The 23,577-nt window shown below is 45.8% G+C and overlaps 1 protein-coding gene across 1 annotated transcript in view; it reads left to right on the top strand.

Annotated features, from left to right (window-relative positions):
- Nucleotides 1–1,873: 1,873 nt before the first annotated feature.
- TMOD4 (tropomodulin 4) overlaps nucleotides 1,874–23,577 on the top strand; it is a 41,609-nt gene continuing 19,905 nt past the window's right edge. Inside the window, exons 1-3 of the mRNA XM_054999620.1 lie at nucleotides 1,874–1,959; nucleotides 14,181–14,369; nucleotides 15,852–16,008. Coding sequence (XP_054855595.1) covers nucleotides 14,244–14,369; nucleotides 15,852–16,008 — 283 coding nt within the window. The 5' untranslated portion in view covers nucleotides 1,874–1,959; nucleotides 14,181–14,243. The remainder of the gene's footprint in view (nucleotides 1,960–14,180; nucleotides 14,370–15,851; nucleotides 16,009–23,577) is intronic.

The following is a 23,577-nucleotide window of genomic DNA, read 5'->3' as shown; positions in this document are numbered from 1 at the left end:
CCACTGGCCCCAAATATGAACTCTCTCTGGTCTTCTTTCTTTGTGGCTAAAGGAGAAGCAGCGTCCCGGGGCACCAGAGAGACCGCCACGTCTATTGTAACCGGATGTATGCTGCAAAAAAAAAAAAAACTTTCGAGGGCCACTGTTTTCATACCCTGGCTTTGTTATGTGCTGTTGTTTTTTGGTTATATGGTTTTGGTTTTACTTGTGAGCTACCTCAAGCAGGTCCCTGGAAAGGCATCAAATAAATAAATCTCGGACTAGGAGGAAAGAGAACCTTTCTGGGGACTCTGCGGAGGGTGGGGGGGAGGCTTGTGGGACAGCAAGACTGAGCCCTCCCCGCCCTGGCACCTCTTAATTTTTCACACTAAATAACTAGAAGCCTCCAAAGGCTTGAAGAGGCTTCCATCATGGGGTGCCTCCGGAAATGCTGCTCTGGATTTTATGCACAAGGCATAAAACCTGCAACTGAAAAGTCTGCGTAGCAAGTTCTGCCTCATGTAGAATCACAGTACTTGGTGATGCTCAAGGCCTCCAACCACAAGCTCATTGCTTGAGTGGCCAGAAGGGAAGTCATCTCTGTGTCTGTGTGTGTGGAAGCCACTTCCTCTAATCCAGTGGGTTTGGAGTCTAGCGGCACCTTAAGAGACCAACAAGATTTTCAGGGTAGAAAATCAGCCCACAGGGTAGAGGTCAGCCCGCAGTTCAGCAATGAAAAGAGCACTCAGCTCGACCTCAGAGGCACTGTTGAAAGTTGCACAGTTTGACGAGCGGCTTCTCAAATGAGTTCTGGGGCCAGTCCCCGACTAGGAGCTCAGGCAGGTACTAGAAGCTGGCCCTCAGTGGGGGCACCTGCCAGCCCTTCCCTTGTTCCACGGCCCCTCTCCCTTTAGGCCTGAGTGGGATGGCTGTGGACAAAAATGGGCACACCTTGGGAGAGGGAGTGACTTGCACCTCTTCTGTTGGGGTTGCCTTCTGGGTGGCTATATTTCTTTGAATTCAATTTTATTTCTTTGCAACTCCAATAGTCTGTAACTGAAAAGTTAACCCTGCATTGGCTAGACGGTACAATTGCATTTACTTTTTGTCTCAAAAGGCTCTTGGGTGGGTGGTGGCTCCCTTCACACGTGTTCCCAGAGTCCCATTTGCAGATGTATGTGCAGATGTGGGCTGGCCAGCCTTTTAACTTCCTGGGAAAGTTCCTCGTGGGCTGCTGTCCTTGAGGGCCCCTGGCGGCCAGGAGGCAGGCGAGTCCAGTGGTCTGTGCAGTGCTAGCAGTGCCGTGGGCTCTGTTGAGAGAGCCAGTTTGGTGTAGCGGTTAAGAGCGCGGGACTCTCATCTGAAGAACGGGGTTTGATTTCCATCCCCGCTCCTCCACTTGAAGCCAGCCGGGTGCTCTCTCAGCCCCACCCACCTCACAGGGTGTTTTGTTGTGGGGATGATGATAACGTACTTTGTACACCGCTCTGAGTGGGCGTTAAGTTGCCCTGAAGGGCGGTGTATAAATCGAATGTTGTTGTTGTTGTTGGCTTGGCACAGTCTGAACCGAGTGCGCCAAAGGGTGCTCCCATCCACGCAGGGACCATTGGCTCAGCTTACTGTTTTGATGCCGCAGTGTAGCACACACCTTGCTGTGTGCCTGTGTGAATGCAGGCCTCTGAGCCAAGTTGTGGCTTTCTTCAAACAGCCGGCGAGCATCTTCGCGACAAGCCAGTCCTCGGGCTTGGCAGTTCTCGAGCACGGCCACTGGAGGTCTGCTGGGGCCTGGGGAGTGATTGATAACGGAGCCTGTGTATGTGATCTCGCCCTCTCTCCCACCCCGCCCGCCCGTCCGCCCGGCTGGAGAGCTAAAATAATAAAATGCTGATCTCACACACTTCTCTGGCTGCCTCACCGTTGCCCTGCCTGCTGGGTTCACACCGCTTGGAAAAAGTCAGCGGCTGCCACAGCCCACCAAAGGTGAGTCTTGCTTTGATTCTCAGCCTCTGGATTTTTAGAGGCAAGGAAGAAACTGGGGCGGAGGGGTGGCAATCCTGGGCTGGGGTGCCTTGTGCTGCCAACCTTTGAGGTGGAATCCCTGGGCGCTGGGGAGGGCCACTGAGAGCAAAGAGAACTGCCGGCCCTCCATCCACACAAGCAACATGCATTCAGGCCTGGTCCTCACGGGGTTTGCTGTGAATGAGGTGGCTGAGCCTGGGTGGGGGGCAGTGCTGCCTCAGACTGCTGGCGGGTGATGCCTTTATTGCATTCACCCCCGTATTTAAACCATCAAAGAAACACAGCTCCCTGCAAGTAGAAAAGTAGCAAACCAGTATGAGAGGTTTTAAGGCTTCCTGGTAGTTTTCTTTTACTTGCAGGGATTTCGTTTCTTACATAGGGGAGTCTTTAAAAACACGACGCCCAGGCACGGCCTATTCTGCCTCCGCATTCTGCGGTGGGTGCAAAGCCACACCCTCGGCTGGGGACGTCAAGGGCCGAGAACTGAGTTGTGACTCATGAGAAGGGGTGCTCCTTGAGAGATCGCCTTACAGCTTATGCTTTGCCCTCCCGGACTGAAAAACAAGCCATGGTGGTGTAAAGCGAACACCCTTAGAAGGCTGCCTGAAGGAGCCGTGGGAATGGGAAGAGAAGGGGCAGAGCAATGCCAGAGGGGACCACTGGAGGAAAAGCAGTAAACCTGTGCGGTGTTTGGGATTACGCCGTTCTTTGGTCCTCAAAACAGGCTTGCGGTGGGATTCCCCCTGCACGTGCCACCTCCCACCCACCCCCCATTCCTCTTTGTGGCTTTGTGTGTGTGTCACTGTACAGAGTGAGGCAACGGGGGGGGGGTTCCCTGGGAAATTTACAGCTGCAACAGAGGGGGGTGGAAGTAGGGTTGCCAACTCAAGCTTGGGAAATGCCTGGAGATTTGAGGACGGTGTCTGGGGAGGACAGTTTGGGGAGACGGTGACTGGTTGAGGATGCAATGCCTTAAAGCCCCTCCTCCAAAGTTGGGAGGTGCTCTCTGGAGATGAATAGTAACCCCAGGAGAACTGCAGGCCCCACCTGGAGATTGGCCTTCCTAGGTGGGAGATGGGCAGGAGGGTACCAGGAAGTCAAGCTTCATTTTTGTATCTATTAATCCATCCCTTTTTATCCTGACTTTCCTTTGAAGAACTCAAGGAGGGTTATGTGTTTAGTCCACAGAACACCCTTTCAAGGTAGGTTAGGCCACGAAGGGCGACTTGCCCAAAGGAGTTCCGTTGCGAGTAGGACTTTGAACCTGGTCTTCCAGTCCTTGCTCTGTCCTCTCACCATCCCTTATTTGCCCTTCCTTTTAAATGAAAGCCAGGATGAGCAAAGAAGCTGAAGGGGCAGGTCACAGAAAAGAGGGGCTTGGGGAGGAAGATGGGACAGGGAGAAAGGAAGTGGCATTCCTCCTTCCAGAAATGTTCCAAGCAAATGGGGCGGCAAGGGAGAGGAGGCTGAGTCACGGAGCCCCCAGTGTTTCAGATGCCTGCCCAGTAGAGGACCTTTTCCCAGCCAGGAGTTGCAGTGGCAGAGGCCGGGTGGTGGCGGTTGTGTGGCATTTCCAGGTGTGGCACTCCTTTTCAAAGCACAGGAGGCCCACCCAGGAAGAAAAGAGTTGGCCTCCTAGAAATGCATACCGAAAGGGGGAGAATTCATCCGTTTCGCTCATGATTTCTTATCTCAGTTGTACTGCTCACAGCTCTGCCTAATCGCACCCAGGAGCACTTGCAATTCATTTCTACCAGCATTTGCTTCCGAGAAGGACTGGTGAATTACAGTCTGATCGTCGCAACAGCCTTGCAAAGTAGGACACCCCCTACCAGGGCCCTGAAAGACACTCTGTTACTGTATGCACCCCCCCCCCCCACACACACACACTTTTTTTGAAAGGGAAGATGAAAAGAGATGCAAAAAAAGAATAGAAAAGAGCAAGAGTCCAGTAGCACCTATAAGACTAACAAAATTTGTGGTAGGGTATGGGCTTTCGTGAGCCTGTGGCTCACGAAAGCCCATACCCTACCACGAATTTTGTTAGTCTTATAGGTGCTACTGAACTCTTGCTCTTTTCTACTGCTACAGACAGACTAACACGGCTACCCATCTTGAAAAAAAAATGCAAAAAACAGTACATTAGAACTGACCCAAAGAACAAGACTATTTTGCCATCTCATAAAGAGATTTCAGCATCCATCCGTTCGTCACCCAGGGATGGTTCTCCAGACAAGCCACCCAAGAGGCTGCCTGGGGCAGCACAGGGAGGAGCCACCACCTCACTGCAGGGGTCTGGCTTATTCCTCGCCATCAGCCCTTGCTGGCCACCTCCGAGCTGAGCCCCTGCAGGGATGCTACAGAGGCTGGGCTCGGACCGGGCTCATGGTGCCAGAGGAGAGGATGGCCGTACCTTGCTTGGGGCAAGGAGATGCCCGGAGCCTTCCTTGCTGTCATCCATTGACCTTAAAGCAGCGATTTGCACATCTCCCTGCGACCGGCTGCATTTTGCTCTGAGGCTAGTTCTGGGATGGAACCAGGGTTCCAACTCTAGGTTAGGAAACCACTGGAGGTCCTTTTGGGGCGGAGCCTGGGGAAGGCGGGGTTTGGGGAGGGGAGGGACTTCAGCATGGGATAGTGCCGTAGAATCCGCCTCCAGATTAGCCGTTTTTCTAGCAGAAGTCAGTTTTATCTGTTTATAACTGTATTTCTGTAATTTGAAATGTTGTACTCTGCCCTGAGCCCGCCTGGTGGGGAGGGCGGACTAAAAATCTAATATAATAAATAATAAATTTAATAAATAATTAATAAATAAATTTCTGTAGCCTGGCGATTGGTTATAATTTCATGAGATCTCCAGGTTCTGCTTGGAGGCTGGCCACCCTAGATGGGACGCAGTCGCTTGACTGCCGAGACCGGGAGGCCGTGGGCCCAGAAATGATGCTTGAAGCAGGCCAAGAAAAGAAATGTGCCCCTCCTCTTAGGATGTAGCCGGGGCCCTGGGTCTTAATTCTAAAGCCCTTTGTTAACCAACGTACCAAACATTTCCCACCTTTAAGGCATATCTGCTTCCTAACAACAGCTCACTGGCGGTGGGGGTGAGAAAGAACCTCACACCAAATCCGAGGAAGACGTGGCAGTTTTCCCAGCATGCCGCGAGTTGCTGTGTCCTTGCTTTCTTCTTGGAAAGCCAGCTAAGCCCGGCCCTGTTAGCGCTCAGGCAACACTGGTGCACCTGGCTGGGCCCGTCCTCAGCAAGACAGACACGGACGGGCATCCCTAACCCGCTCTGGAGTAGGGAGTTGCCCTTTGATCAGTGCCACACGTACAAATCCCCCCTAAGAGGAAAGCTTAAAGAGGCTGGCTGGGGCTGTTTCGACAGAAGAAAAAACAGACAGAAAAATCACAAGCGGTGCGGGAAAGGGAAGTATTCCTGTCTCATAAGCATTCTCCTTAGAAGCTAAAATGACAAGACTCAGGCTATCGTACTTTGGTCACATCTTGAGAAGACTAGATTCTCCGGAAAAGTCAATAATGCTACGAAAAGTGGAAGGCAGTAGGAAAAGAGGAAGACCTAAAATGAGATGGCTGGACTCAATAAAAGAAGCCACATCCTCCAGTTTGCAGTATCTGAGCAAGAGTCAAAGCTCCTGACTTCTTCAGATACCTTCTTCTGTCTCACAATAGTAAAGAGTCCAGTAGCACCTTTAAGACTAACCAACTTTATTGTAGCATAAGCTTTTGAGAACTAAAGCTCTCTTTATCAGATGCATTGTCAGCTTTTGAGAACCACAGCTCTCTTTGTCAGATACATCGACAGCTTTTGAGAACCACTCTTTGTCAGATGCATCTGACGAAGAGAGCTGTGGTTCTCGAAAGCCGATGATGCATCTGACGAAGAGAGCTGTGGTTCTCGAAAGTTTATGCTACAGTAAAGTTGGTTAGTCTTAAAATTGCTGCTGGACTCTTTACTATTTTGCAACTACAGACTAACACGGCTAACTCCTCTGGATTTTCTTCTGTCTGAAGAAGGGAGCTCTGAGTGACTCTCAAAAGCTTACACTCTGAAAATTTTGTTGGTCTCTAAGGCGCCACCAGACTCAAAGCCTGCTGTTTTACTGCAGACCCGGACAGCTACCCAACTAAACTCTCTACATTAGATGGACTCTCCGCCAGATTCATTCAAGGCAATTGTTCAGCTTCTTACATTGGAAATGTTCCCAGAGCTGTTTCCTATCCAAATTGCCTGTGTCAGATAACCGTTTCCACTGCACTTCCAGGGAGTTCTGCCCCACTTTGAATCGGGGCTCCACAGGATGCCGCAATCATTAGAAGGCCGAGCGAGGGTGGGGACGAGTTCCCTGTGGACCTCGTGGAGTGACAGGGACCCCTCAAACATGTGCAGGGATCACTTCTCTCAGCTCCAAAATGTGTTCGTCAGAAACAGAGCTTCAAGGCCAGTAGGCACGTCCGTGCTGCTGGTCATATCCAAGCCCCCTACAAACTAGGAGGACGGGTCCAGGAATAGATCAAACCATAAATTTCCAAGTTCAAAATAAGACTGTTCTTGAGAGTTGGTCAGTCCCAAGAAATGACATCCTAGAGCTAGGAGGGTTTTTTTAATCACTTTGCTGGAGAGGTTGTTACAATAGACATTTACTACATTTAGTTGGTCAAACGAGAGTTCCCAACCTTCTGCCAAAAGTCCAGCTTATCTCTAGACTACAAAGATCAGTTCCCCTGGAGACAACGGCTGCTTTTGGGGGGGGGGTCTCTGTGGCATTATATCCCCTCTCTTCCCATGCTCCACCCACAAATCTCCAGGAATTTCCCAACCTGGAGTTGACAACCCAAGGTCAAATCCCTCTCACAGGAAGTAGAGGAAACAGATCTGTGCATGGTATAATCCCCCAGGTTAAACCTCAACACCTTTATTGTGAATACAAGATTCTTCGAGCTGGAAATTTACTGCCAGCGAGGGGCTCAGAAGTGATTCGCAGCAGTCCGTTTCTCCCAGGAAAAGGAACAGCACCAAGGATTCTGGAGTAGAGATTGGTCCTCCTGGGCAGAGGAGAGCATTGGCTAGAGTGGTTTTTCCCCTAAGGGAAAAAAGGATGGCCCCTCATTTGGAAACTTGGAGGAAAAAGGTCTCTATAGTGGCAAGTGAAAAATTCCATCCATGGACAACGTTACCCCCATCCCCAAGTGAACAGAGAAGTCAACAACACATCTTACATACACACACAAGTCACCGTTAACGACCAGTAATTTTGTAACATCTTTCAGCGTCATAATACAGCCAGGGTCGTCGTCTTTTCGAGTATTTCTCCAACGTGATCTTCAATCTAGCATTTTTCCTGCCCACCAGGGTGAAATGCACAAAAGCATGGCAGGCAGGAATCCCGCCAGTGAAGTTTTCCCATCCCGTGTGGCAAAGCCACACACAGGAGGGGGGGGAACGCACAGAAAGCCCTTTTCAGCTGTCCCCCATCCAGGGAAGAGCTGGCCGGGCTCCATCCCCTTATCTCTTCCACACAACCTTCCCTTTTGTGTGGCCTCGCAACAAACAAGGGCTCTTTTATGCCACGGCCTGAGATAGCAGAGCAGGAGGGGGCCTGCCCGGCCCTCCACAAAAACCCTCCTTTCAGAAAGTCTCTCATCCCTGGGAGGAAACTAGCGGGTGGGAGGGAGAAGTAGGTCAGTAACAGAGAAGTTAATTAAAAGTCCCTAGAAAAAGAACTTGACCTTTTACCAGGAGCACACAGAACAGGTCAGGATAGATGGGGGGGAAAGACCAAGAATAGCAGACCGCAGTTTTGGAGGGCAAAGCGTTTCAGATCTATAATTTTAGTTATGTTTATGACAGCCCTGCAAGGAAGCTCAGTGCTGTAATGTCAATATTGCAGACGGGGGGCAGGTGGGGCTGAAGCTGGGGGAGGCAGCAGGTATCCAAGGCACACTTTCATACCTGCAAGAGGTTTTATTTTAAAAGAATAAGCAAGAGTTATTCAGAAGAGCCAAGCCTATGTATGGATCGCTGTCGTGGACATGCTTCTTAAACAGAAGGAGGCAAACCTAAACAATTGACTCATTCAGAGATGCAACAAGCAACTGTCTCTGAGAGCAGGTCATTTGGCTCCGGCTCGGAGGCAAATTAATGATCCAGTCTGTAGCTGATGCAGATAGTAGGTAGAGTTATCCACTCCAGTGGAGGCAAGGCCAGAGCAGTGACTCACGCAGAGAAGCAACAGGTAGTCTCTTCCATGGGCAGGTGCTATGAAAGGCCGAGGAGAGCTTTTAATTAATTGATTGGTTTGTTATTTCTTATGGTGTACTAGGGGTGCCGATTATGACACCCCTTCAGTAACAAATAACTGAAGGTTTGATTGAATGGAACCCAAAACAAGTAGCAGAGCAGGAGTTAGCCTACCTGCCAGTATCTTACTGGACTGACAGGTAAAACTGTGTTGGGTCAGGGAACCAGAACTCAGGCTCTGAAAAGCTAGAGAAGTTCCAGGTTACGCCGGACCCCAAAATTCCATCTTGGCTCCAGCCCAGATTCCCCCTTGGCTCTGCTCGGGTTGGGAGGGGGCAGCATTCTCAAAACAAAAGTTGGACCACTTTGCCTCCCCTTCTTTGCCACCAGCCATCTCTGCCTCTAGTTATTCCACCAACATTGCCAGCGAAGCATTTTTGTATACCTGACACCGAATCTGGCTTTTTCATCCAGTGGTCCACCAGAACTGTTTTGCAATGGAAAATCTGATGCAAAATTGCAAAGAGGGAGGGAAGAGAAAAGAACGACAGGTTCTCCCAGCCTAAAAGGTTGTGCATGGAAAAGGTAGATTGGGAGGCGCAACACAAAGGGAGTGAGAAAGGTGGCAGTGGGCAGGTATTTGGGGGAATGGTGAGGGGAGGGGGAGCTGTCTGAAGACGCAGGAGACCCCAGGAGGCCGAGGGGGGCTGAGCTGGACGTGCAGAGATCACAGCTAGGCTTGCCAACCTCCAGGTGGGGCCGGGAGATTTCCTGGAATTACAACTAATCTTCAGACTATAGAGATCAGTTCCCCTGGAGAAAATGGCTGCTCAGGAGGGTGGAGTCTATCCCATACCCCTCTGAAGTTCGTCCCCTCTCCAAACCCTGCCTTCTCCTCCCCAGCTCCGCCCCCCAAATATTTATTACACAGTGTGAGATCAGTACAGTCCGTATCAAGGACATTTCCATAAACAATGCCATAGGGTAAATGAACACAAGTTTACAAAGACAGAGCATGAGCAAGACTCCAATACAGAGTTGAAGAAATGCTGAAACAGAACGTGAGCAATTCTAAGGCTGACATTAGACCACATGAAGCACAGGTTACTCGGAGGAGCACGTATTTAAAACAATAGGTAGTACGTAAGGCAACACAGTGGTGAAGTCTGTGGTCCTTAACTCATTAGTGAAGCATCTCCAGGAATTTTCCAAGCCGAAGTTGGCAGCCTTAATTATAGCCCAGAGGTATGTTGTGGTACGAAGGCAGAGAGATCTGGGGTTTATGGCTTGATGCAAATCTAACTTGGTAGAAACAATCTATTCTCTTTTCATGCTTTATCTCGTATTCACATTTACATAAGATGGTTTCAAGGATGGAAAAATAAATATTGGAAATTGACTTATTCTGAGCAAGACCACCCCCTGGTCCCTCTATGTTACATATTGCCTGTAGGCAGCTTGGCGGAATGTTGGACAAGAGACAGTTGAAAAGTCCATTGGACAGCAGTCGGAGAGCCAAGCTGCAAGGCCAGGACGCCTACATTTCCCATCCAAACTTGAGGGAAGCTGACAAGTGTCCAACCTGTGTCAGGCGTCACTTGTAGCTTGGCTCTGAGCCCCAGGCCCTCCTCTATAGAAGACTAGATTTCAGGGAGTAGCCTGCCAGATTATCTTCCCCCATCACACTCAATTTCTATGTACAGGGACTTTTTCATAGAGGAGCATTCAGACATGTGTGTGGATGTGTGTAAAGTGGCATCAAGCCACAATTGATTTATGGCAACCTCTGCTGGGGCTTCCAAGGGAAGTGAGAAGCAGGGGTGATTTCCAATAGCCTTCCTCTGCAGTCTTCCTTGACGGTCTCCCATCCAATTACTGACCCTGCTTAGCTTCCGAGATCCAACCATGTCACCTTCCCTCCCAGCCTTGAGACTACACTGTAAAAACACCCCTGCATGTGGAAAGATAGCACATTGTGGAAAAAGTTTCTCTTGCCTTCCCTTCTCCTTGATGAGTTACTTTTCTATAAGCATGCAGCTTTGGACCTGAGGGGAAGCATTCCATTTTGCAATTTATTTATTTAGAAAATTTCGGTATTGCCTCACCAGAGAACCTGCTTGAGGCAGCTTACCCCACCTATCGTTTGAAGTGGCACAGTCAGCACTGGAGAGCTGTACCACATCAATACACCAATCGGCCCCTAGAGATGAAGACCCGGGTCACAAGCTGGAGGGGAGGGGGTCCTTCCTCTGTTTGGTGACTCATTTAATCCTCCCCTTTGCCCAATCTCCCTGGTAAGCTTCGGGCAAGACAGAGAGATACTCTGAGAGCCAGTTTGGTGTAGTGGTTAAGAGCGGCAGGACTCTAATCTTTAGAACCAGGTTTGATTCCCCACTCCTCCGCTTGAAGCCAGCTGGGTGACCTTGGGCTAGTCACAGTTCTCTGGAGTTCTCTCAGCCCCACCCACCTCACAGGGTGTTTTGTTTTGGGGATAATAATGGCATGCTTTGTAAACCACTCGGAGTGGACATTAAGTTGTCCTGAAGGGCGGTATATAAATTGAATGTTATGTTATATGGTTGTTGTGGGTTTTCCGGGCTGTATTGCCGTGGTCTTGGCATTATAGTTCCTGACGTTTCGCCAGCAGCTGTGGCTGGCATCTTCAGAGGTGTAGCACCAAAAGACAGAGATCTCTCAGTGTCTTTTGGTGCTACACCTCTGAAGATGCCAGCCACAGCTGCTGGCGAAACGTCAGGAACTATAATGCCAAGACCACGGCAATACAGCCCGGAAAACCCACAACAACCATCGTTCTCCGGCCGTGAAAGCCTTCGACAATACATCATTATGTTATATGTTTTATGTTTATTTGGAGGAAGGCAATGCCAAGACGAGAAGTTCATGTACCCCCAAGTACCACATCTCTTCCCACTCATGCACGCACATTCAGGTGCCAATGAAAGTATATTTTTGTAGCCCTAAATTTCCTCCAATCAACGGGCCTCCTTGTTTAGCTGTAAGACAAGTTTAAACTAAGATCCAGCCATATCTGGGCCATCCCATCTCAAAAATAGGAGACTGCAGAACTGACAAAGTGATCCAGAAGTTAGAAGAACACCTTCTCTCAGGGGAAACACTGTGGGGTTTGGATGGGGCTCTCTGGCTCACAGAAAACATAGCTGTGGGGTGTGCGCGTCATGATAGAGATTTGTAAGATTATTCCTGCGGAGGAACAAGTGGATAGAGAGAATCGTTTCTCCCTTTCTCATAATACTAGAATAATATTCAGTAGAGTTAGGACAGATAAAAGGCAGTTTTTACGCAGTATAGTTAACATGTGGAAGATGGAGCCTCTCATACCCCTGCCAGGGACAAGGGGAAAGATTCAAAGACAGGAGGAGGCTCTGTCCAAACTCAAATCCTGACATACCCATTCCTAGCAACTAAGCAGCGTGAATCCTTTTTGGATGCCAGCCTAAAAGCTGCGGTCCTCAGTGGACTTGGAAGGAAGTCCCATCACAGAAACAAGTGGGAAATATTGCTAAGTGAGCAGGGCGAATAAAGCAAGTTGAGCTCTCTGCTGACCAATGACTAGCAAGAAGCCAGGCATGGGTAGGGCAAGCGGGGGCCCCCATGGGGCAAGCCTCCCCCAGGGAGGCACAGTAGTTCCCCAACAGAGACCCTGCCCTGGTGAAATAGGAAAGAGTCCAGCAGCACCTTTAAGACTAACCAACTTGATTGTAGCATAAGCTTTCGAGAGCCACCGCTCTCTTTGTCAGATGCATTGTCACCTTTTGAGAACCACAGCTCTCTTCGTCAGGTGCATCATCAGAAAAGAGCTGTGGTTCCCAAAAAGCTTATGCTACAATAAAGTTGGTTAGTCTTAAAGGTGCTACTGGACTCTTTACTATTTTTCTACTAGTACAGACTAACATGGCTAACTCCTCTGGATCTATCTCCTTTCCTCGTGGAAGCTTTTGGTTTTCATTGTTTGGTTTTAATGGTTTTTAAGGCATAGTTTGGTGTTGTGGTTAAGAGCAGCAGGACTCTAATCTGGAGAGCCGGGTTTGATTCCCCACTCCTCCACTTGAAGCCAGCTGGGTGACCTTGGGCTAGTCACAGCTCTCTCAGAGCTCTCTCAGCCCCATCCACCTCACAAGGTGTTCTGTTGTGGGGATAATAATAACATACTTGGTAAACTGCTCTGAGTGGGCATCAAATTGTCCTGAAGGGCAGTATATAAATCGAATGTTGTTGTTGTTGTTGTATTTTTATTACGTATGATTTTTATCTATTAGCTGACTTGATGGCCCTGATGAGGGTAGAAAGGTGGGATGTAAATTGTGTAAATCAATAAATAAATACAAATAAGCTATTGTACTACCATTCCCCACCCCTCTGCCCAGTCTCAGATGGGGTTATTTGTCCTCTGTTGAGATGACCCTAAATAATTGCTTTCCTTTTTTTTTCTGTGAAAAAAGAATGGTAGCCATTCAGTTCTATGGGAGACCGCAAAGTGTGCACCAATTGACAGAGGGTACATTTTACACCTCCTCTAACAATGTCTTTGACACCTCTTTGGCTCCTTCTACAGAACTCAATATGTGCCACTTATAACAGAGCTTGTATTTATCTGCATAGCTCCACCCCTATATCTACATAATCCCACCCACCCTGGGCTCAGTTTCTTGGTATGGATGCTTGAGAGTGACGGAGACAGAATACTGAGAACTAGAAATGAATGATAATAACCGTGGCAGAAAGTTCCAAAGGTTAACATGGCAAAGCATTCGGGGACACTATAACAGAGAGAAAGAGACCGGCCTGTCTGTGAAAATAAAATCCAAGTACCATAGCACTTTAAAGACCATGGCATTCTTCAGGTTATAACCTTTTGTGGGTCAGAATTTATATTGTCAGATACAATCAATGAAAATAATAAATTATAAGCACAAGCAATGGTACAGAGATTGCAAGACAATACAAAATATGAATTGGCTTGTGAATTGGAATGAAAAACCAGAATTTCATAGAAAGTCTGTTAAGGAAAAATGTGAAAAAAGACCCTTTGTGATGTCCCCCTCCCTCATCTACTATATTCGTGGACTAACAAGCAAAGAAATAGTGTATATAGATCACAGTGGCATCAATATGACAGGTTGCAATGTTCAGTCTCTCTGCTGTTGCTTCTATTTATAATTTAGAACATTCATACAATCATGAGGCAGGGAGTTCCACTGGTTTCCTCTCACAGGGCCTTGTGGTAGGAGGTTCCATAGGAGGAATTTGGGGAGAGGCTGTAGTTCAGTGGTAGAACAGCTGCTTTGCATACAAGGGGTCCCAGTTTCAAGTCCATGGCAACTTCACTAAAAAGGTTTGGGTGATTTGAAAGACCTCCACCCAAGACTATGCCAGTATGAGTAGACAATAGGGGCCTTGATGGGCCAAATAGTAAAGAGTCCAGTAGCACTTTTAAGACTAACCAACTTCATTGTAGCATAAGCTTTTGAGAACCACAGCTCTCTTTGTCAGATGCATCGTCACCTTTCAAGACCCACAGATGCATCTGATGAAGAGAGCTGTGGTTCTTGAAAGCTAACCATGTATCTGACGAAGAGAGCTGTGGTTCTCAAAAGCTGACACTGCATCTGACGAAGAGAGCTGCGGTTCTCAAAAGCTTATGCTATAATAAAGTTGGCTAGTCTTAAAGGTTCTACTGGACTCTTTACTATTTTGCAGCTACAGACTAACATGGCTAACTCCTCTGGATTGATGGGCCAAGAGACTGATTCAATATAAGGCAGATTCATGTGTTCGTTGTTTAACCATTACACTGTTCTATAAAGAAGCACTCTAGACTACAGCCGACCCTCCACACTGTCATAGGCAGGGATTGTTCACTAGACATTCTCTTTCTTCTCCCAAGCTTCAGGCTCGTTTCTCCATCATCGGACGGGGCATTGCCGTGTTCAGATAAGCTGCTCCCACCATGACCACGTCATACCGGCAAGAGCTGGAGAAATATAAAGACATCGATGAAGACAAGCTCCTGAAGGAACTTTCGCCAGAGGAACTGGCCCAGTTGGACCTGGAGCTGCAGGAAATGGATCCTGAAGTGAGACCACGGCAGATTTGGAGGCAGGGGGTTGGGTTGTCAACTCTGGGGTGGGCAATTCCTGGAGATTGGTGGTGGAGTTTGGGGAGGGCAGGGTTTGGAGTGGGGAGGGTATAATGCCATACAGTCCACCCTCCAAAGCATCTATTTTTCCAGGGGAACAGATCTCTGTAGTCAGGAGATCTGTTGTGTTCCTGGGAATGCTCTACTCCCCACCTGGAGATTGGCAACCCCAGGGTAGAGGCAAGTCTCTTCCCCCTCTAACAACTGAATGAATTCCAAGTTTTGACAAGAAAGGAAATTCTAAAAGATCGGAGGTGGGTCCAAACTAAAATTCCACACAAATTTGACATTTGGCAACATTTCCAAAACAGGAATCTTGAACTCCATCTTTCAGGGATAATATATTAACATAAAAATTTCATCCTACATTCCTTGGGTGATGTCTTTTTAATCCCTGAATGTTGGCCCTCAAATAATATTTGTTAGAATTTTTATACTGAGGACTGGAAATCTGAATAAAAGAAAAAAATAATTTGACGTTTTGCAAGCCAGCTCAAATTAGGAGAATGTGTCTGAGGGATGCAGGCATCAAGATTTTGGGTTCCATGTATGGTTTTTTTAATGGCTGTTTTTAAATATCGACCATTTATGTTGTTGACTTCAGGGTATTGTTTGGACTTGTGAGCCACCTGAAGCAGGCCTCTGGAGAGGTGGCATATAAATCCGTTGAATAGATAAATATTTCATTTGGTAATCTTCAGGAGGCCTTCCATCGCTTGCTTCTCTGCCAGGGCTTTTAAGGGGGTGTGAATGTCCAGCAACTTTTAACAGAGAAGGGAAGGTTTGTTATTTTATTTTGGTTTTAACTGAAAAGGTTTTCTTTTAAAACTATTATTCTCAGGGCTTTTTTTCTGGGAAAAGAGGTGGTGGAACTCAGAGGGTTGCCCTCGGAGAAAATGGTCACATGGCTGGTGGCCCCGCCCTCTGATCTCCAGACAGAGGGGAGTTTCAATTGCCCTCCGCGCCGCTGAGCAGCGCGGAGGGCAATCGAAACTCCCCTCTGTCTGGAGATCAGGGGGCGGGGCCACCAGCCATGTGACCATTTTCAAGAGGTTCCGGAACTCCATTCCACTACATTCCATCTGAAAAAAAAGCCCTGATTATTCTAAGCCACCTTGAATCATGTGGAAAAGCAGGGTATAAATTTTAATAAACAAATGACAAGGATCGCTACAATCTTTCTGGCCACAGTCCTTCTGGCTAGACTGCTTTAGCAACTACTGTATGACAGGCAAGCATCCAACAGGTGAAGTTTCTCCTTGAGAGTCACATGAAAAGTACTGCCTGCTCAGTCTCTGATGGAGTTGGCTGAGAGATTCTGTCTTCTGCTCAATCGCCAAAGGCGCAGGAGTGAAACCCACGGCTTCAGGTCATCGGAGGGACCATCTCATCTCTCCCCAATTCCGCTTTGCCTCCTAGAACGTCATGCTCCCAGCTGGGCTTCGTCAACGAGACCAGACCAAGAAGAGCCCTACGGGGCCACTGGATCGGGACGCCCTCATGCATCACCTGGAGAAACAGGCGATGGAGGTGAAGGAGCGCGAAGACCTGGTGCCCTTCACTGGCGAGAAAAAAGGTAAAGGGGAGAGGTGGCCTTTAGGGAGGGTGATGACAAAGGTGCACAGCCGTCCAGAGCTGGTACCTCCTGCTATCCTTTTGGAGGCCATCACTTTCAAGCGGGGTTGCCAAGCATCCAACCTGCCTTCTCCCTTAACATCTGCTTAGTGTACAGTCCTTACTGTGTTTTTGTCTGTGGTGCAAATTTATGTAGATCCAGCTGCTGCAGAAGGCCAAGAGCTGGCCAGGCGGGCCTTCTTTCTGGACAGCTGGCAACCTGACTTCCAGGAAGAAACCCCGTGGGCTCACTTTGAGCCTCAGCTGAGGGGCTCCACGGGGCTACGTGTGCTTGTCACTGAAGAGAAGGGCTTGGCGTGCAGCCCTGCTGTGAAGATCCGAAGCCTGGTCTTTAACCAAGGATTTTCAGTCCTCTTTGGACTGCCCTGTCTATCTTCATTTCCAGCGGCAGCGAAGATAGACCAGAGGCCCTGGCTCAGAACCCCCCCCCCCACCTCCCTGGATTTGGATCAGGCCACTCTGGCTTCGCTTGGCCTTGACTGCCGGCATCTCTCTGATTTGGAAGGCTGAACTGCCTGCCTGCATTTTATGGCCCAGCCCTTGTCCTTCACTAGCCAGTCCCATTGCTCCTTTGGAGGGTGAGAGCTAAACTACAAGAGACAAAGCCTTCGGGGAGGCAAAGAGGAAATAAACAGACCCTCTGAGGAGTGAGCTTTGTTGGCTCTGTAGAGAGGGGAAATTAACAAAGCCTTCCAATCCGTCTTTTAAAACTCAGCTTCCCGGCTAACACTGCGACTCCCTTCACATGAGAATCCTCGTGTAATTCGTCTCTTGTAGTTTAGCCCTGAGAGGGGGAAAGTACACCCAGGCTGATTCCGCACACGTTGGATAATGCACTTTCAATGCACTTTATCAATCATTTGAGGTGGATTTTTTGTTCCGCACACAAAAAAATCCGTTCCAAATGATCTATAAAGAGGATTGGAAGTGCATTATCCAAGGTGTGCGGAATCACTCTCTGTTTCAGCAGCTGGGTTGGTCAAAACATCGCATCAAACCATGTTTCTGAACTGACTGCCATGGTTTTGCAATTGCTGGCAAACCAAAATCAGAAGGCATATTTTGAAATTGGTTCAGAATTGTACAAAGTAGACTCTGGTCTGGTGTGATATCAGAATTGGCAAACCAGAATGAAAGCTATCAAAACACATGTTTTTTACTTCTGGTTTGGGATTCATGGAGGTCTAACGCAGCTCCATTTGCGGAGCTGACCGGATTGCCGTTTTAACCGGCCGGAGGGATGAAAATAACCCGCGGCCGACTGCTCTCAGGCGGGGAGCAGGCAAAGAACGCTTAAGACCCTAGGGTGAGCTAGATCTCGGACGAGGGGGGGCTCTACACAAGGAGTCTCCCCCCCGATCCTTGAGGTCCCACCTTGCGACGGGTCGGCTATAATCTCTGTGGCAATTTTGGGGCCAATTCGGCTGGCATAAGACCTACATACCCAAGCTTCGATCGGGGAGGGAAGTCGAGAGGAGAATTTAAGATCGAAACAGCGATTACAACCCGAGAAAGTTGAAGAGAAGGTAAAGATCGCTATCTCTTGAAACGGGACAGATTGACAAAAACAGAGAGGAAAGAAAGTAGATTTTTAAACTGCAACAGACTAGTGAAAAGGAGGTGAAGACTCGGCAGGAGTTGTATTTTAAAAGAGACTAAGTTTAAAGAAGTTATTACAAAAATCGGACTATTGTTTTGAATACCTGTGGTTTTGGAGCTGTGGGAAAAAGACACCATCGCGAGACCTGCTGTGGGAAGACGGGAGACAGGAAGTGCGTAACAACAATAGAGTGGCTGGAGGGAAGCGGCCCTTGCCAAGGGACAGGAAGTGGGGAATCGCCATTTTTGAAAGTGGAAGGGTCGTGGCTTCAGCGGAAGAGGAAGTAGGCCATCTTGGATTATAATAACATAGAGAAACCATAGAGAAAAGACGCCCGACATTTTGGATATAAAAAATTAATTTTGGCAAAGATTGGGACATTTGAAAAAAAGGAAAACGTTTAATTATACGCCACGGAGCTGAGGAAGAGAGCAGATTCGTGGGAGCGAGCTAAAGCAAGCCCCACGATGTCGAAAAAAGAGTGGCAATCGGCAATAGAAAATTTGGACAAAAAACTTATAGACATGATGAAAGAACTTAAGGACACGAAATTGGAGCTTATTAAAGAGGTCAAAGAAGTTACACAGACAGTAAAGTCGGAGCTGTCAGAAGTGAAAAAAGGCGTGGAAACGATTAGCAGTGAATTACAAGGAACGAAACAGAGAGTCAAAACAGTAGAAGACGCGATGGAGAATTTAATAGAAACGCAACAAACAGAGATGAGATTGGTAAAGGGGAGGATGTCAGTTGCAGAAACTAAACACATGGAGAAGCAGCTTCGTTTTCGTGGTCTGCCAGAAGTTGAAGGGAAGTCAGCGCAAGAACAGATGACTGAGGTGTTGGCTGAATACCTGGGGAAGGAGGAGGAGGAAATTGTGGCTATCCTAGATGTGGCGTATCGTGTGAACTCGAGAATCGCAACCCAGAGGAAACTACCAAGGGATGTGATCGTGCAGTTTACAACTAGAAATATGAAAGAGAGGATTGTGACAAAACAATTTCAAGATCCATTGGAGATTGATGGCAAGACGATTATCATAATGAAGGAATTGCCCAGATCAGTGTTACTGGACAGGAAAAAATATAGAGTGCTAATTCAGACTTTGAAGGACATGAACATTAGGTACAGATGGGAGTTACCGGAAGGAGTGTCCTTTGAGTTTGGAGGGGCAAAAAAGCGTATCAGATCTGAGCGGGAGATGGAGAGATTTTTTAAGGACAATGAAAAAGACTTACCAACAAAATCATGAATATGGAGTGTAAAGTATTATCTTGGAATGTAAATGGACTAAACTCACCGAATAAGAGAAAAAATATTTTTCATTGGCTACTAAAACAAAAATGTGATATTGTTTGTTTGCAGGAGACCCATATTAGAAAACAGGATGTAAAATATTTAAAATCTGGAAAATTGGGCAAAGAATTTGTAGCGGCTTCCAACAAGAAAAAAAGAGGAGTGGTGTTGTATATAAAAGAGGAGCTGCAGCCAAAATTTGTTATGAGAGATGTGGAAGCTAGATTTGTAGCAGTGGAATGTAATTGGAACTTAAAGAGAGTGTTGGTAGTCGGACTTTATGCACCTAACGGTGCAAAGGAAAGCTTCTTTGAGGACTTAAGGAAGCACCTAGACGATCTTGTATATGACCAGATAATTCTTGCTGGAGATTTCAATGGAGTGACAGATTTGGAACTAGACAAAAAGACTACAAAAGCACAAAAGAAAAGAGGACTATTGCCAAAGCTTTTTTTTGAGTTGATTCAACAAGAGACTCTCGAAGACGTATGGAGGAGAGAATATCCTAAAACCAGACAGTTTACTTTTTATTCTGCAAGGCATCTTACATTATCAAGAATTGATATGATCTGGGCCTCAAAGGACTTAGCGTTATGGACTAAGGAGGTAGAAATAATGCCGATGGTAGGCTCAGATCACAACCCAATTATGTGGAAATTTGGAAAAAGGAGAAAAAGGAAAGCCTGGAGAATAAATGAGGACTTGTTACAGGAAAGTGAGAATATGGAAACATTGAGAAGAGAGACTAAGTTTTTTATACAATACAACGTGAATAAAGAAGTACCAACCAGTAAAGTTTGGGACGCGTATAAGGCGGTTGTAAGGGGCATACTAATGGACTTAAATGGTAGAGCAAGGAAAAAGAAAGAGGAGAAAAGACAAGAGATTGAGGAGAAAATAAAGGCCAAAGAAGTACAGTTAAAAAAGAGACCAGGGAAAAAGAAAATACATCAGGAAATTAAAATTCTTCAAGAACAGTTAACAGCAATGAGTAATAAAGAATTGGAGTGGAACCTTAAAAGACTGAATCAAAAAGCTTTTGAGGGTGCTAATAAACCTGGGAAATATTTGGCATGGCAATTAAAGAAGAAAAGGGAAAAGAAAATAATAAATAAAATTTGTGAAGAAAACAAAACGTATTTGGAGCAGACTACCATTAGCAGAGCCTTTTATAAATTTTACGCTAAGCTGTATAATAAAAAAGAAGTAAACAAAGAATCAATAGCATCATATTTGGAGAAAACCAAACTTCCAGAGATCTCGGAAGCTTGGAGAAATAAGTTGAACAGTGAAGTAACTGACGAGGAAATAAATATGGCAATACAATCCGCAAATCTAGGAAAGGCGCCAGGGCCAGATGGACTTACGGCTAAATTTTATAAGACAATGGCCAACGAACTGGCACCATTCCTAAAAGAGGTGATGAACGGAGTTTTTAGGGATCAAAGAATTCCAGACACTTGGAGCGAAGCGAATATATCATTGATCCCAAAAGAGGGCCAAGATCTGACTAGCGTGAAAAATTACAGGCCTATATCATTACTTAACAATGATTATAAAATTTTTGCAAAGATATTGGCGGAGAGACTGAAGGGGTGGCTCTCGGAAGTTATAGAGGAAGAACAAGCAGGTTTTTTGCCGGACAGACAAATAAGAGACAATTTAAGGACAGTGATCAATGCTATTGAATACTATGACAAGCGTTGCGATAAAGAGGTTGGTTTCTTCTTTGTAGACGCTGAAAAAGCGTTTGACAATTTAAACTGGGATTTTTTGTTTGCCACTATGGAAAAGCTACAATTGGGAGAAAGATTCATCAGAGCAATTAAAGAAATATATAGGGACCAGACTGCAGCAATTGTAGTGAATGATGAACTGACCAAGAAATTGACGATTAGTAAAGGAACAAGACAAGGTTGCCCGTTATCTCCATTGTTGTTCATATTAGTATTGGAGATTCTGATGATACAAATACGACAAGACGAGGAAATACGAGGAATAAAAATAAAGGACTATTCATACAAGGTTAGAGCATTTGCAGATGACATAATGTTAATTGTAGAAGATCCATTGGAGAACATGCCAAAAGTGATAGATAAGATCAAGGAGTTTGGTGACTTGGCAGGTTTCTTCATTAATAAAAAGAAGTCAAAGATACTATGTAAAAACATGACTAAGCAGAAACAACAATTGTTAATGGAAACAACGGACTGTGAAGTAACTAGTAAGGTGAAATATTTGGGAGTTGAGCTGACTGCAAAAAATATAGATTTGTTCAAGAATAATTATGAAAAATTATGGACTCAGATAGAGAGAGACTTGATCAAATGGAATAGACTGAATTTGTCATGGTTGGGCAGGATTGCAGCAGTTAAGATGAATGTGTTACCAAGAGTAATGTTTTTGTTACAGACAATACCAATCATCAGAGACTCTAAACAATTTGAAAAATGGCAGAGGAAAATATCAGATTTTGTTTGGGCAGGCAAGAAGCCTCGAGTGAAAGTAAAAGTTCTACAAGATGCAAAGGAGAGAGGCGGAATGCAACTGCCCAATCTGAGACTTTACCATGATGCAATCTGCCTAGTTTGGCTAAAAGAGTGGATGACATTAAAGAATAAGAAACTATTAGCCCTAGAGGGATATAAAAATTTTTTTGGATGGCACGCATACCTATGGCATGACAAAGTAAAGGTCAACTCGATGTTCCTGCATCATTTTGTAAGGAGAAGTCTATATACAATCTGGAAGAAGTACAGAACTTACCTACAAGAAGGAACCCCCTTGTGGGTGGTTCCATATGAGGTGATAGATCCGAGAGCTGTGGATAATGAACAACAATGTTTAACGTACAAAGAAATAACTAAGATTGAAGTATCTAAACTTAGAATAAAGACGCAAGAGGAACTATCACCTAACTATGATTGGTTCCAGTATAGACAGATTAGAGACTTATACAACTCGGACTTTGCAAAAGGGGGCATACGAACAGAGAACTCGGAACTAGAGCAGACCCTTCTTAAAGAAGACAAGAAAAGAATATCCAAGGTATACCAAGTACTGTTGAAATGGTATACTGAGGATGAGATAGTTAAAACACAGATGGTGAAATGGGCTATAAATTTCAATAAAGAAATAACAATGGAGGCATGGGAATACTTGTGGAAAACTACAATGAAGACAACGACATGCATTAATATTAAAGAGAACATTTTCAAAATGATCTATCGTTGGTACATGACACCAAAGAAGATTGCGCTAGGGAACTTGAATACTTCTAATAAATGCTGGAAATGTAAGAAACATGAGGGCTCCCTCTATCATATGTGGTGGTCGTGTGAGGTAGCTAGGCAGTTCTGGGGGGAAATAATAAGAGAAATGAGTGAAATTTTACAGTTTCAAATAAATAAGAACCCAGAACTCCTGCTGCTAAACTTGGGAATGGAGGGAATTCCAGCCCATCATAGGACGTTGATTTTTTATATGACTGCAGCAGCTAGACTTTTGTATGCGCAGAAATGGAAAGTACAAGAAGTGCCAACTATTGAAGATTGGATCTACAAATTGCTGTATATGGCTGAAATGGACAAGATGACAAGAAAACTGAGAGATCTGGACTCAGGGCAGTTTAACACAGACTGGGAGAAGCTGAAACAATATCTGGAGAAGAAATGGGAGGTGGGAGGAAAACTGTGGCAGTTTGAGAACTACTGAAGTATAATAAAAGTATAAAAGAGAGGGGTGACTTTACCGGGGGAGGAAGAGAAATGTGAATTTATAAGCAGTTAGATTAATTGATTGAGATATATATAGATATGTATAGGTTAACTGATAGAACATTGATAGAGAATAATTAATGATAAGGTTTAAACATGAGGATTGAGTAAATAACAATATTTTCTTTCTTTGATAAGATTTATATGCACCAAACTGAATGTATAGAAGAGTTAAATTGATTGATTATGCGAGGAGTTATATAGAATTACCATAAAAAGTTGAAATGAGTAATATATAGAGAACAAATCAAATTGTTTGATTTAAATGTGGGAAATTTTTATGGTTTATGATATATAGGTTTATATAGAAATATTCAAAACTGGAAAATGGGATAAATTGTTTATTTAAAGACGTATAGTTTGGGTGTATAATAAGTAAAGGAGTTAAAGATGTACTGCTTAATATAATGGAGAATGTATATCTGTTTTAGACAGAGGAATTTAATAGAAGTAAGGGAAAAGGGACAGAGGGTGGGAAAGCTGTTGGAAGTCAACAAAAGGGGGGGAAAGGGAGGGGGTTAGAAACGAAAAATTAGGGGAAAATTGACGGTAATGTAAAAATAAAAATGTTCTAACCCAATAAAAAATTTTTCAAAAAAAAAAAAACACATGTTTTAAAAACACATTTTCCTCCCTTTGAAATGCTAATAACAAAGCAGGGAGTCCAGTCTGGTGCAGCAAAACCAAGTGGAGGTCGAAGGGTAAACCCCCCCTCTCCCTCCCATGCCTAGCCCCAAGGCAAACTGAGGCAGCACCAGTCTCTAGTTGTGCAATTTTATGAATGGATTTCCATTGCATCTGTTTGAGCCCTGGGAGGACATAAAACAAAAAGCAGACCAG

The sequence above is a fragment of the Eublepharis macularius genome, chromosome 1 (genome assembly GCF_028583425.1).
Source record: "Eublepharis macularius isolate TG4126 chromosome 1, MPM_Emac_v1.0, whole genome shotgun sequence".
Lineage (NCBI taxonomy): Eukaryota > Metazoa > Chordata > Lepidosauria > Squamata > Eublepharidae > Eublepharis > Eublepharis macularius.
Note: the sequence above shows the minus strand (reverse complement) of the source record. Positions and strands in the feature narration are given on the sequence as shown.